We start from the raw sequence: 13,763 nt of genomic DNA on the forward strand, positions 1-13,763 counted from the left end.
AAAAGTTAGAAAAAGGTTCTTAAACTAGAAAAATAAAACTAACTAAAATGCTGAAAATAAAATTAAAAATAAAAACAGATAGACAAGATGAATCACTTGGATCCGACTCATGTGTAGTGTAACCTTTGATTATTTCCGCACTTTTGCACTTTTTAAGAGATTATCTTAGTTATTGTAGTAGGCCCCTCTTTTGAAGGTGACGTTACCCTCAACCCAGTAGTTTGAGTCAGCAAGGATACAATCCTAAAGGGTCGGATTATTGAAAGATAATTAATCAAGTTATTAATGCATATTGTGGTAGGCCCCTCTTTTGAAGGTGACGTTACCCTCGGCTAAGTAGTCTGAGTCAGCAGGGATACAGTCCTAAGTAGCCGAGTTAAAGTTTTAATAGTAGTTTAACTTATGAGGGGATCAAAGAGTTTGGACCCCCCGCCATCCAATACCGGTGGGTATTGAAGGAGGTCCTACTAAATTTGACCCAGGTCCTTTGCAGGATCTATACACTGAACAATGGCAAGACTCTTACCAAACTGTTCCCTTAACCCCCGACCAGGTAGCCAACATATCTCCATATAGACCGTGGAGATATGAATGGTGAAAATCTTTTATTTTATATAGACAGTAAAATAATGCCAAGACACCACGGACAAACGATAAGGAAGAATCACCTTCAACATAAGAAACTAGTTATTAAAGTCATTAATACATAACCAAATAAAAAGTGCGAAAAGATTAAAAATAAAAAGTATTACACTAAACACTTGTCTTCACCAAGTGATGTAAGAGACTTAGGCAAACATGGCCTTTGATTGTCAAGAACTCTTACGATCAAGGGTATTTTTGTAATTTTACATTGGAAAAGAAAGATTCCCAACAGTATCTGGTCTTTTTAGAGAGGGAGAGATGGACCAAGGGTATTTTTGTAATTTTACATCCACTAAACAAAATTATTTAACGCTCATCCATTACAGAGACTATCCGAGTAACAACTTGTTAAACCACAGGGACTATACATGCTATTTTGAAAAGGTGAGGACTAAAGGTGAAAAAATGGCAAACCACAAGGACTATCCGGGCAATTAACTCAAACTTAAACTTAAAAAAAATCCTAATAACTTATAAGATATTAAAAAAAACTACTAGTCTTCATCCGGCATGTGGTCGTCAAGTTCGTTTTGGGCGTTGTTCCAAATGTGCTCCACCAAGTCCGCTTTTAGGTTATGATGTGTGTACTCGTTATGTAGAGAGAACATGTTTAAATCTTGTTGTTCCAAACTAACTGGAACATAATTCCCGTTGGACACGTTTTCGTCGTACTCACATATCGCTCTACCTTCATCTCCAATGATCATGTTATGAAGGATGATACAAGCGTACATAATGTGTCGTAACCTCTTTGGTGTTGCAGAACATGCTGGATGTTCAATGAAAAACGGATCAGATTGGGCCAAGTCGTCTGCGATACGTAAAAACGTCGACGACTCATTCGGAACCGACGTCAAAACATCTTGTCTGTGTACACAGGTTCGTCGGCAAAATAATTGGCCACTAATTTATCGTGGGCGGCTATATATTTAAAACGAAAAATAATTTAAATTCATTATTAAATTTAAATAAACATACTCTAAAAAAATTAAATTACCTTGTTTGTCTCGGTTTAATTTGGCTCTCCTAGTTTGCCGTTAGGACGACGCTTCAGAGTTTTCATCCTCCTCCATGAACATCTGAGCCACGTACATAATCATGTTTTCGAAAAGTGCTTCATTCTCACCCGAAGATGACGAATACCACGTTGACGAAGAAGATGAAGAAGATGAAGACATGATTATTTTTTTATAAAAAGTATGAAAGTTGAGAGAGAGATGGGGTGGTAGTGGGTAAAAAATGGGATAAAAACGTTGAGTTTATATAAAATTTGAAGGTTTTGGAGTGGGGTTTGAATATCTAGCGGTTTTTAAAAAATAAGAGAAATTAATTTTTTTTTAATTTTAACGGTCAAAAGCATTGAAAAGGGGGTGGCTTTTTGTTTTCTTTTGGATCGTCCCCAATGTCTCCAAAGAGACGGTCACGACGCAGACGGGGGAGAGGGGGGGGATGGTGTGCGGAACGGCGCCGGACCAGGACGTAAAGGGGACGGTCTCCATACCTTGTAATCTAAGATGTCACTAGACTATAAACGCATTGAGCCATTGACTGTTTATGGATGAGCATGTGGAATCAGTGATGCTTTATGGTGCACTAACTTTATGATCAAATATTATATGAGATGGCTGGCTTTTGGGATACATTACCAATACAAGTCATTAACATGGAATGAAAGATGCTTACACATTTATTACAAATTGCTTCAAACTATTGACAGCCTTTAATGCTTTAGCTTCAATGGTACGTTTGGTGGTCTGTCATCACTGTGCTCTTTCTCGGGACGATAATAACGGATTAGTTGTTTAGTGCTATTTTAACCATATATGTTTTTATGCATGTTAATCTACTACAACCTAAGAAAGAACATAATATAACCAATAGTTAACTTTGTTCTTTTTAAATAAAATGGTTGAATATTCCCTCTTTTAAGTTAAGAATTTGGGTTCACAAATTTGTTCATAAACTGCCATATAACAGAAGGTAGATTCCTTTTTGTAGAAAGTGCAGCAAATTCCTAACTAATTAAGGGATGCCAAATTTATACCTCAAGCTAATAAAAAGGGGTTTGAAAGATGCCTTAAATTGAAGGTACTTCATTGTTACATCATTAGTTGTTCAGGTTCATGCATGCATTTCATTTGCCTATAAGTATGGAGGTTATGCGTCAAAATAAGCACCAATTCAATACACAGAAACAATTGAGTATACCTTTAACTGCTACAAATTGGTTCAAAACTTTTAAGAGCGTTTTCCAGTCTGGACTGTAATGGCTCAGTCAATCGTTTGTCATGTTATGTTGCTTATGGTGGTGATGTTGTTAGCAATTGGTGAGGCGGCAACCCCACCGGGAATTGCTAACAACCCTAGCCATGCAACTTGTAAAGACCCAAGTTACAAAGAATGTCACAACCTCGTGCATGTTTGTCCTAAGTTTTGTGATAATGGATGTACCGTTCACTGTCAGTCGTGCAAACCTATTTGTATAGGCTCCACTACACCATCAACGCCAGAGATAGAACCTCCACCATCTTCACCTCCCGCCATTACTCCGCCATCTCCAACTACTCCCACTCCCACACCACAAACACCTTCACCACATGCGTACTCACCACCTCCCACCGCTCCTTCACCACCGACTCCATCATCACCACCTCCCACCGTCCCTTCATCTCCAACACCGTCATCACCACCTCCTACCACCCCTTCTCCACCAACACCCTCCTCACCACCTCCCACCACCCCTTCACCACCAACTCCATCCTCACCACCTCCCACTGTCCCTTCACCTCCAACACCGTCCTCACCGCCTCCTACCACCCCTTCTCCACCAACACCATCCTCACCACCTCCCACTGTCCCTTCACCTCCAACACCGTCATCACCACCTCCTACCACCCCTTCTCAACCAACACCCTCCTCACCACCTCCCACCATCCCTTCACCGCCAACTCCATCCTCACCACATCCCACTACCCCTTCACCACCAACTCCATCCTCACCACCTCCCACCGTCCCTTCACCTCCAACACCGTCCTCACCGCCTCCTACCACCCCTTCTCCACCAACACCATCCTCACCACCTTCCACCGTCCCTTCACCTCCAACACCGTCATCACCACCTCCTACCACCCCTTCTCAACCAACACCCTCCTCACCACCTCCCACCACCCCTTCACCACCAACTCCATACTCACCACATCCCACCACCCCTTCACCACCAACTCCATCCTCACCACCTCCCACCACCCCTTCACCACCAACACCGTCATCACCACCTCCCACCAACCCTTCTCCACCAACACCATCCTCACCACCTCCTACCAGCTCTTCTCCACCAACACCATCCTCCCCACCTCCAACCACCCCTTCATCGCCAACTCCATCCTCACCACCTCCCATCATCCCTTCACCTCCAACACCGTCCCCACCACCTCCTACCACCCTTTCTCCACCAACTCCATCCTCACCACCTCCTACCACCCCATCACCGCCAACAGATTCCACACCTCCAACTCCATACTCGCCACCTCCTACCACCCCTTCACCTCCAACAGATTCCACACCACCAACTCCATCCTCACCACCTCCCCCCACTCCTTTTCCACCAACAGAGTCCACCCCTCCAACACCGTCCTCACCACCTCCCCCCACTCCCTCCCCATCAACTCCTCAATCACCGCCTACCCCCACACCTTCTTCCCCATCACCTTCTACGTGGGTCCCTACTCCACCATCTCAACCAAAGAAAGCCAAGTGCAAAAACAACAACTATCCCCAATGTTATGCCATTGAGCATGTCTGTCCTGCTTCTTGTCCTAATCAATGTACGGTTGATTGTGTTACTTGCAAGCCAGTTTGCAGTAAGTTCTTCACAACTCTATTTTCTTTTTTATTTATTATTTTTTCATGTATATTAACAATCTTGACTTTTAATAAAATTCAGTTAGATATTACATACACATAGCCACCTAAACACTTGTATATATGTATGTAAATTCACAGCTTGCGATATGCCGGGGGCTGTGTGCCAAGATCCTCGCTTCATTGGTGCTGATGGCATCACTTTCTACTTCCATGGAAAGAAAGATAAAGATTTTTGTCTTGTTGCCGATAGCAACCTCCACATCAATGGCCACTTCATTGGCAAGCGGAACAAAAACATGGGCCGAGATTTTACTTGGGTTCAATCTATTGGCATTCTTTTTGACAACCACAAACTAAAAATCAGTGCTCAAAAAACTTCCAACTGGAACGACGACAATGATCGTATCTCCATCACATTTGATGGGGAAACCATCCTTCTACCAGAAACCGAAGGTTCCAAATGGCAGTCTTCCTCAACATCAATCACTCGGATTCAAGATACCAACAACATCGTTGTTGAAGTTGAAAACCTATTCAAGATCACTGCCAAAGTGGTTCCAATAACAACAGAAGAATCAAGAATCCATAACTATGGTATAACCGATGATGATTGCTTTGCTCATCTTGATCTCAAGTTCAAGTTCTTCTCGTTAAGTGATGAAGTGGATGGTGTTTTGGGACAGACTTACAGGAGTGACTATGTGAGCAAGGTGAAAATGGGCGTGTTAATGCCTGTGATGGGTGGAGACAATAAGTTTGCAAGTGCAGATTCGTTTGCGACTGATTGTTCTGTGGCCAAGTTTATTGGTAGCAGCCATGAACAATATGGTTCTTCTTTGAATCCGGAATTGCCAAGCCTGAGGTGTCAAAGTGGTTTGAACGGACGAGGGGTCGTTTGCAAGAGATAGATTTTTCTGCTTCTTGTTACTCGTATACTTTATATAATTACCAAGTGTAACAAAGATGTGTAAGAGAATAAGGAACATAGCTTCCGAGATATTGACTCAATAAAATGCGACTTTTATCCCAATTTCAAAACATTGTCAATTAAGGTTGTGCAAAGAAACTAGCAAAGTAGAATGTATAAAACAAGATCCACGGGCTCATATTGATCTCTTTGTATCTTGTGTTTAGATTTTAAGAAACTGGTTTTCAAATTTGTTTAAATTTCATGTATTAAGGTGTAGGGAGTGGTTAGACACTTGAAAGTGGTAAACTTCAAAATCAACCAATGAGAGTGTGTCATGTCAAAGTGGTAAGCTATACTCAAAAGTGTTGGCAATCGTTATAGACACTTGATGAATTGTTAAACTATTTTAAAAAAAAGGAAAAATGTGTGATTAGTTGAGATGGCATGGACCCCACCCCACACACCCCCTCTCTCTCTCTCCTCCCCTCCCTCTCCCCGCATCCGTGTTCCCTCACCGATTTCTTCCCTATTTTCGGTAACACTTGTGCGGCAAAGGGGTTGGCAGTGGTTACCGCTCGGTGCCGAACCACTTTGCCGCTGCCACTCCGGGCAGCCTAAATAATGCTATATATGTGACATTTTTGCACTGAATTCTACTTTTTATTTACCATACGCGATGAAAAGGCATTGGTTTTTTATTATATTATATTTCAGTTTCTATTTTTGGACGGCAAAAATGAATTTTATTAAAAGTAAACGAATTTAAAAATATTCGGATAATTACTTTTTCTTTTGAATCTTGATTCGGATAAGTTGTTACGAATTTTAAAACGACAATTGATTGAAAATGAGTGATGTAGCTCTTTCTAGCGTACCACGTATCTGTCAAGTGTCAACATGCTACAGCTTCTCAAAACTGCTAGAACTCTTAACTACACGTGTCCACAAACCCACAAAATCCTAACCATCCATAACACTATAAGAACTTGATCAACAGATCTGTTTAGTAACAAGTTATTGAAGGTACAACAATGGCGAACGCAAGCGATGAGTTCAGACTAGCGTCTTCCGGCATCGATCATGAAGGCCGACTACCACGAAAATACACCGGTGACGGTCAAGGTATCATCGTATAATTAACTATGCTTTTTAATTTTCATAGACTATATATTTTATTATAAAATATATGTTTTTTTATGTTTTAAATTTACTACTTTTTTATTTTTTTGGACGGTAAATTTGGATCACATGACTTTCAAAAGTAGAATATTTTGATGAAACAAAATTATAACATCAAAACCCATATGTATATGTTTTTATGGTTTTCGATCAACATACAAATTATGTTAGGTATTCCAAATTCGTTATAGTAGAGGTGATTACTGTTTTTGTCCATTTTTGTCAAAAGTCACTATTTCAGTCAATTAGTTTAAAAATTGCGATTTCGGTCCCTATGGTTTCACTTTCGTAACCATTTCATTCCCTGTGGTTTCACTTTCGTAACCATTTCAATCCATTATTCTGTTAAGTACAGGGACTGAAATCGCAATTTTAAACTAATGGGCTTTAATAGTGATTTTTGACAAACTTGGGGACGAAAACAGTAATTAACTTTATAGTAAAACTTAACTGAGTAGCATACGTATATGAACCAACCGAACCGAACCGATGCTGAGAAATCCCACTAATAATGAAGCGATATATGGTTGTAAAACCAATTTGAAGGTACAAAAAAAGACATATCACCACCGTTAGAATGGTACAACGTTCCGGAGGGGACAAAAACACTAGCACTAGTGGTGGAGGACATCGATGCACCGGACCCAGAAGCGCCGCTGGTTCCGTGGACTGTGTGGGTGGTGGTCAATATACCACCTACTTTGAAGGGGCTCCCAGAGGGATTTTCCGGGAAAGAGGGGGACATGGGTGGCGATTATGCTAATGTTAAAGAAGGACATAATGACTTTAAGGTGCCTGGATGGCGCGCACCGAAGATGCCCTCATCCGGACACCGGTTCGAGTTTAAGCTGTATGCGTTGGATGAACAAGTTGAGTTGGGGAATAAGGTGACTAAGGAGAAGTTGCTGGAGGCGATTGATGGCCATGTGGTTGGGGAGGCTGTTCTGATGGCCGTAAATTAAATTGAGAATGGTTTATATATATGTTAGTTGTGTGACTTGTGTCATGTGTGATGTTCTTGTTTTAACGTATTTTGAAACAGAAGTGACGAGAGAGAGAGAGTGTTTGTTGTGTGTTTTTCTTGAGAGATCATGAATTAATTATGCTGTTTTGCTTCAAGGAATCAAGCTTTATAAAGTAAAATACAAATGTAATGCTTCAACCGAGCTAGGATACAGATGCGTTAATTTATTTTCTGTTCTACATGTATGTATGTCACACTTCTTGAATGCAAATTGAAGCTGGGTGAAAATTGTACAAATTTATTTTACTAGTTCTATGATTATGTATGTTGTCCTTGTTGTCATGGAGATCGTGGAGCAGATGCCGGCGCATGCTGATTGGTGTCACGTATGCGTCCTTGTGTACCTTCTTGTCTCCTGTACGATTGTTAATCGTGGAGCATGATCGGATACAGTTTGTTGGACGCTTATTTGTCTACTGCTCTGCCACTTGTACCCTTTCCTACTTGTCCTAGGATGACCTGCGCTTCTGTCCTCCCGCGACCGCTGCTGTTATCCAAGGAGCTAAGTGTGAAATCTGATCTTGTATTTACCTAGACCTCGCGTGCGGCATAGGTTGCACTTGATTGGTCGGCGAGTTTGGGAAAGTTGCCAGATTACCGTAACAGGAGTATGGTCCCGCGCGCGACCTGATTGGTCGGCGCAGGTTTTTAGGACCATACCCCTTCAAAAACCAAATATATACACATAAGAAACACAGGGAGAATGGAAGAATAATACACATAAGAAACAAAAGGGGAGATGGAAGACTAACATAGTAGAAACAGGAGTAACATAGTAAAAACAGGAAACTATAACATTATGCAGAATAATACACATAAGTAACAAAAGGGAAGAATAACATGATAAAAACAGGAAAGTACAACATCATACACAACATATATGAAAGAATAAAACAGTAAAAACAAGAAAGTATAACGTTATGCACAACGTATGTGAAAGAATAACATAGTTAAAACAGGAAAGTATAATAATATTATGCACAACGTATAGACATGAGCGTAGTCACAGTCATTGTGTAATCAAACTATATTAAGTTAGGGGGTCAAAATGGTATCAAATAACCAAAACATACTACAAAATCACCTCAAATCTTCATAATTCAGTGTCTTTTCATGACAGAATTCTTCTCCAGCTCCACTAACTGTTCAAGGGATACAAGAGACCATCCATCTTCAACTTTAGCAAACACTTTCTGATTAACAGAATCTATAATTATACTAATATTCCCAAACCCGTATACTTGATGTCCGTCCCGCATTCTCCCAGTTTTCGGTTTAAACAACAAATCATTCCGCTGTGCATAAAACTCCACAACTTCTTTCAAACTCAAATCCACACCGCCGCCCACATCGTCAACTTGCTGGACCATTGTCGCCGCCGGCTTCAAGTAGCTAACCTTTTCTCTCACACCCGGTTGAACCACATCCAACCCTTCAGCCGCCTGGTTCATCATCTCTAGACCCACGTATAACCGGGCCTGTATATGTTCATTGGACGACAGCTCAGCCGGTATACGATCCCTCCAACCCACAAACCAAGTATTCACTTGTTGAAAATCTGGTTTTGAACACAACCACTGGTATAAAACTTCTTGCCATTTGTTAAAAAACACATCCATTATACGAAGCATATGATGAACAGGAATAACACCAGCCCAAATCTTAACCCAATCAAATTGGTCAACCTTCTGGTCAACCGGCTTGACTTTAAATTCATGCATAACAACCAACAATTTAGGAACTATAAACCGAACCATTATCTGTTCCCAACTTCCCGGATCGAAAACCGGCTTCCAAGGTGATAAAATCGCGTATGCTGACACATCGCTCGGGTGCCAAACGTGAAGAGAACTTTCTAACTGGTTTCTTATAGTAGGATATAACGTATCGAGCTTTTGCCCTAACAACGGTATCCATGGATGAACCCATCTATGTATAGCGATATGTTTAGTCGGGTCCCACGAGTTAACCGCAGCCGATAGTTTTGGCATCACAATATTATCGAGTACGGTTTGAAGAGCCTGATATGGTATTAGTTTTTCCCAAGCATCGAGAAACTTCAGCAACGGTTCCGGGTCCCGAGCTTGCCACGTGTTTGTGATCGATATTCTTATAGCCGGAAAAACAACTTCCGTAAAGAGCTGAGTGTACGGTGAATCGAAAATCTCGTCTCCTTGTAACAAATCTTTCCAAACGGAAACAACGTTTAAGTGGTTTTCGGGGTTCTTTAGTGGGTCCCACCCGTGAAATTTTGTAAACAACAATGGCAAAGCGAAAAAGCATGCGATTGTAGATAAACTACCGAACGTGTACTCATCGGGAAACCGAGTCTTTAAATTCCTGAACGATTTAGCAAGCGAGTCTAAAGTCAACGTACCAGTTTGACTATCGTGATCTAACTGTTCCACCACGGTAACAATCTCTTCCATACTATCGAGCTGTTTTTTCAGTTGGTTAGCATCGTTCTTCAACTTTTCTTTTTCTTTCGGCAAAGTGACAACAGTTTCCCTTTCATTTCTCAGAAGCTGATCGAGTTTTTGAATATCCAGCTCAGCAAGATCAAGAACTAATCTCACATTATATTGAAGCTCGGGCATTGGGACATCATCGACATTCAAATTCTCCAAATTTGTCAACACTCGAACTTGTGGGCCCCGCATATCGAACACTTTCTGAACCACATCTAATCCCGGTTCTTGTTTCTTCACCAGCAACTCCTCTGCGGTTACGTAGTCTTTTTTCTTCTTTTTTGACCGACCTTGCTTTGACCACATCTTCTCGTTCGGTTGACTTTCAGAAATAGATTGAGGTGACCTCTTATTCGGACCTAAGGGTTGTTGTAATACGGGCATATCGACTGTTTCTTCGTACCCCACTCCCAGATTTTTGGGACGTAATTTAGCTTCTATTGGAGCTACAATACCTTGTGCATTTTTCCCGAGCCCTCCTCCTTTATAACCCATTTTTTCAAGTAGTTTCGACCCGATCCCTTTTGTGTGTTTTTCAAAAGTGCCTACACTTCCCTCATCTTTTGTTTCTCTACTCCCTGATCTTACTTGAGATGACCTCTTGTTTACTTCACGCCTTTGAAGTACACGTTGCTTGAACTGTTTACCAAATGCAGTAGGAATAAAGTCAACACTGGTGTCGTTGACCTCTTCTTCATCATCACCGTTCATGTTCTTTGACCCAAAACCAGAACGGGCCAAACTCGACCCACTAAAGCCTACACCAGGCATGCTACCATCATCATCTTGATTATCATTTTCATTCTTATCTTTAGAACTTTGATCAATGTCATGATTTGGCATCACAACGCCTTTAGATACAAAATATAGTGGCTTGGTTAGCTCTTGTTTTTTGGACAAATCTTTCCTCCGTTTGTTCTTGTGGGGCCCACCTTCTGAGCCGCTGTCGGTATCAGCAAAGATACCGTATAGCACGTCATTTTTCGTTTGTTGACGTTTTTCTTTGCCCATGATTCCTCAATAAACAACCTGCAACATGATCAAATGCATAAAAGATCAATTTTTGAACAAAGAAGGTTGACTTGTTTTATTAAAAACCAAGAATAATAGTATTAAAGAAAATTACTTTATACAACCAATGAATTGGGTGTCTGATTACTTAATGACTGGTGTATATTATACATATAGTGGTTGCAAATTATCTAATTAAAAATGTGAAGAAAATACAGAGACAGCATCAAAAGAAAAAATATATATTCTGGACAATTAGTTGCTATAAACAACAAGGGTTTTTGACATTGTTGAAGAATAACAATATGATTGGCGTTAAATATTGTTAAATTACGATGTCTGTTGAATTTACACAAAACTATTAGGTTATCTTTCAATTTTGAAACCCTAAAATCCAAGTTGAAGCAATGGATATGAAAGTATAAGAATGTACACAATCTCAAGATCAACTCGTGCATTCATAATCATAAACATAAAGGATACCTTGATTGATATTGTTAGAAGATGTCGATCGCACAAAAGATGATAATCGCCGCCGGTGATGTTGGCTTAATTCCGTGTGGGTCAAGTTTTGAGTAGATGTCATTGTGTGGGTCGGTCGTTAGGGATTTTAGTTAGTTTAATCATTTTATTTAATAAATTATATATATTTCTTTATACTTAAAATATATTAAAATAAGAGAAAATTTCACTTTTTGTCCTTTATGTATTACCTGAATTTTGAAACGTGCCTTTTAAAAGTTTTAGTTTCAGTTTATGTCCAAAAAATACATGTTTTATATCACTTTATGTCCTTTTCACCAAACTAAGTTAAATTACCCGGTTAGATTTATTTAAGGCAAGGGCAAAAGTGGTATTTTATAAATAAATGCATCACATCCCTTTTATCCCCTTATCTTCTTCAATTTCTGAGAAACCCTAGCACACAACCTGTAACACCCCGTGTTTTCGAATGTCAAAGTCAAAGTCAAAGTCCAAGTCAACCTTGACTTTCTTTGACTATAGATAGTCTATTTTCAGTTTTATTTGTATTATGTGGAGTAAGTGTTGTAATCAAGAAGAATCAAAGTAATCGAATGTTTTATCGACGCGAACTGATTTACGACTGTGATTAGTAGGAAGTAACAATGCGATAAAGATAACTAACCTATAATCAACCGATCTAACTATCATCGAACTCGAATCTCGAAATATGCGAACTTTGGTTGTTGTATACGTGTGTGTGTGTGTGCCTTATGTGTTACCTGTGCGTGCTTACTTTATGATTTGTGTGGTATTCAATCAAACCAATCGAAACTCGAAACTCAAATCGAATACAATCGAAATCGAACTACGACGAATGGTAACGTAAGGATAGAGTGAATCATAGGACATTGTATGTTAGATATAGTAGTTAGGACTGAAAGTAATTTGAATAGGAAACTCTATCGTGCTCGTCTCGTCTTCAATCGAAATCGAAATATCAAAAATCGTCGCACCGAACACTCGAACCAGGCTGTTGATCGATCAGGCTGTCAGCCGATCGAACAGCCCAGCCGATCGGACGGACTGTCCGATCGAGCAGGCTGTCCGATCAGGATGCCTAGCCGATCGGCCAGCCCTTTCCTCTTTTGGAGCCTATAAATAGGGCTGTCATTGTCATCCTTTCCACTTTTGGAAAGCTCTGACCGACCAGCTCGTGCTCCTCCTCTTTTTCTCAGATTCCTTCCATTTCCGGTAAGTTTTCACCCTAAATCTTGTACTTTCTTGATCAATACACACTTCTACACCTTCCTATCTTTCAAATCTTGATTTCTAACCGTGAAATCATCAAGATCTAAGCATTCAAGGATGATCTCATCATGGTGTTCTTCAAGAACACCATGTGTTGGCCTCAATCCACCATGAATAGCTCGGATCTAACTGATTTCCACATAAACTAAGTCAAGATCTATCGAAGATCTAAACATTTACATGATGTAAAGGATTGAAAGAAGGATTTCCAACTTCCTTTCAACTCTTTTACACTCAATGCCTTCAAACCGGTAGAAACGGAGCTTGAGCCGACTCACCGATCATTCCAATGGTTGGGTGGTTCAAGATTCGGGTTCTATCTACGAGGTTCACCGACTACGGGTTAAACGTTAAACTGACGATCTGAACCGTTCACCGGCCGGACTTGGGTGATTCCTGTCCGAGCAGGAGAAACAAGTAAGAACGAAAGTGTCATAGTTCAACTCGTTATCAAACTACCTCAACATAACGTCAATTAAGCAGAACATCTAAGTGTTAGACGAAAAGGCCGACCAGGTCAGGATGCTGACCGAACGGTTAGGCTGTTCGAAAGAACAGCCCAACCGATCGGACATCTCAACCGATCGACCAGGCCAGCCGATCGGCTAGCATGTGGCCCCACACCTTGACAAATTCATGAGGTATGGTATTGAACGAAGTAATGACCGATCGAACGACCTAATCGATTGGTAAACATTACTCTTCGGATCATGAGATACTATGCTTCAACACTTAATTGATTTTCAACTCGTTCGACGCATTTGGGGTGCCACCCGATCGAACATGCTATCAGAACGAACAGGCTGCTCGATCGGATATGCTGCTCGATCGAGTGACAACCTAATGAGGGCTACTACTGAAGTTCCTAACCGATCGGATAAGCCGACCG

General features: G+C 40.7%; 3 protein-coding genes across 3 annotated transcripts; 2 read left to right on the plus strand and 1 right to left on the minus strand.

The window, feature by feature from the left end:
- The first annotated feature begins 2,911 nt into the window (after positions 1-2,911).
- LOC110881434 (basic proline-rich protein) lies at positions 2,912-5,539 on the plus strand. The gene is made up of 2 exons (XM_022129694.2): positions 2,912-4,505; positions 4,648-5,539. The coding sequence occupies exons 1-2, from the start codon at positions 2,912-2,914 to the stop codon at positions 5,415-5,417; spliced, it is 2,364 nt and encodes a 787-aa protein (XP_021985386.1). The 3' UTR covers positions 5,418-5,539.
- Positions 5,540-6,364: 825 nt separating this feature from the next.
- Positions 6,365-7,771, plus strand: LOC110884814 (UPF0098 protein CT_736). Its single transcript, XM_022132527.2, has 2 exons — positions 6,365-6,541; positions 7,145-7,771. Exons 1-2 carry the CDS (start codon positions 6,451-6,453, stop codon positions 7,558-7,560), a joined length of 507 nt encoding a protein of 168 aa, XP_021988219.1. The 5' UTR covers positions 6,365-6,450; the 3' UTR covers positions 7,561-7,771.
- A 671-nt stretch (positions 7,772-8,442) lies between these two features.
- LOC110884813 (septin and tuftelin-interacting protein 1 homolog 1) lies at positions 8,443-11,697 on the minus strand. Its single transcript, XM_022132526.2, has 2 exons — positions 11,585-11,697; positions 8,443-11,119 (listed from the first exon to the last, which is right to left on the minus strand). Exon 2 carries the CDS (start codon positions 11,099-11,101, stop codon positions 8,723-8,725), a length of 2,379 nt encoding a protein of 792 aa, XP_021988218.1. The 5' UTR covers positions 11,102-11,119; positions 11,585-11,697; the 3' UTR covers positions 8,443-8,722.
- Positions 11,698-13,763: the final 2,066 nt, after the last annotated feature.

The sequence above is a fragment of the Helianthus annuus genome, chromosome 10 (genome assembly GCF_002127325.2).
Source record: "Helianthus annuus cultivar XRQ/B chromosome 10, HanXRQr2.0-SUNRISE, whole genome shotgun sequence".
Classification (NCBI taxonomy): domain Eukaryota; kingdom Viridiplantae; phylum Streptophyta; class Magnoliopsida; order Asterales; family Asteraceae; genus Helianthus; species Helianthus annuus.

What these genes read in the sequence shown, in the direction of transcription:
- LOC110881434 (XM_022129694.2), top strand. Translation starts at nt 2,912, where the DNA reads ATGGCTCAGTCAATCGTTTGTCATGTTATGTTGCTTATGGTGGTGATG. An exon ending in TACTTGCAAGCCAGTTTGCA is followed by an intron (nt 4,506 to 4,647) that starts GTAAGTTCTTCA and finishes GTAAATTCACAG; the next exon opens with CTTGCGATATGCCGGGGGCT.
- LOC110884814 (XM_022132527.2), top strand. Translation starts at nt 6,451, where the DNA reads ATGGCGAACGCAAGCGATGAGTTCAGACTAGCGTCTTCCGGCATCGAT. An exon ending in ATACACCGGTGACGGTCAAG is followed by an intron (nt 6,542 to 7,144) that starts GTATCATCGTAT and finishes ACCAATTTGAAG; the next exon opens with GTACAAAAAAAGACATATCA.
- LOC110884813 (XM_022132526.2), bottom strand. Translation starts at nt 11,101, where the DNA reads ATGGGCAAAGAAAAACGTCAACAAACGAAAAATGACGTGCTATACGGT.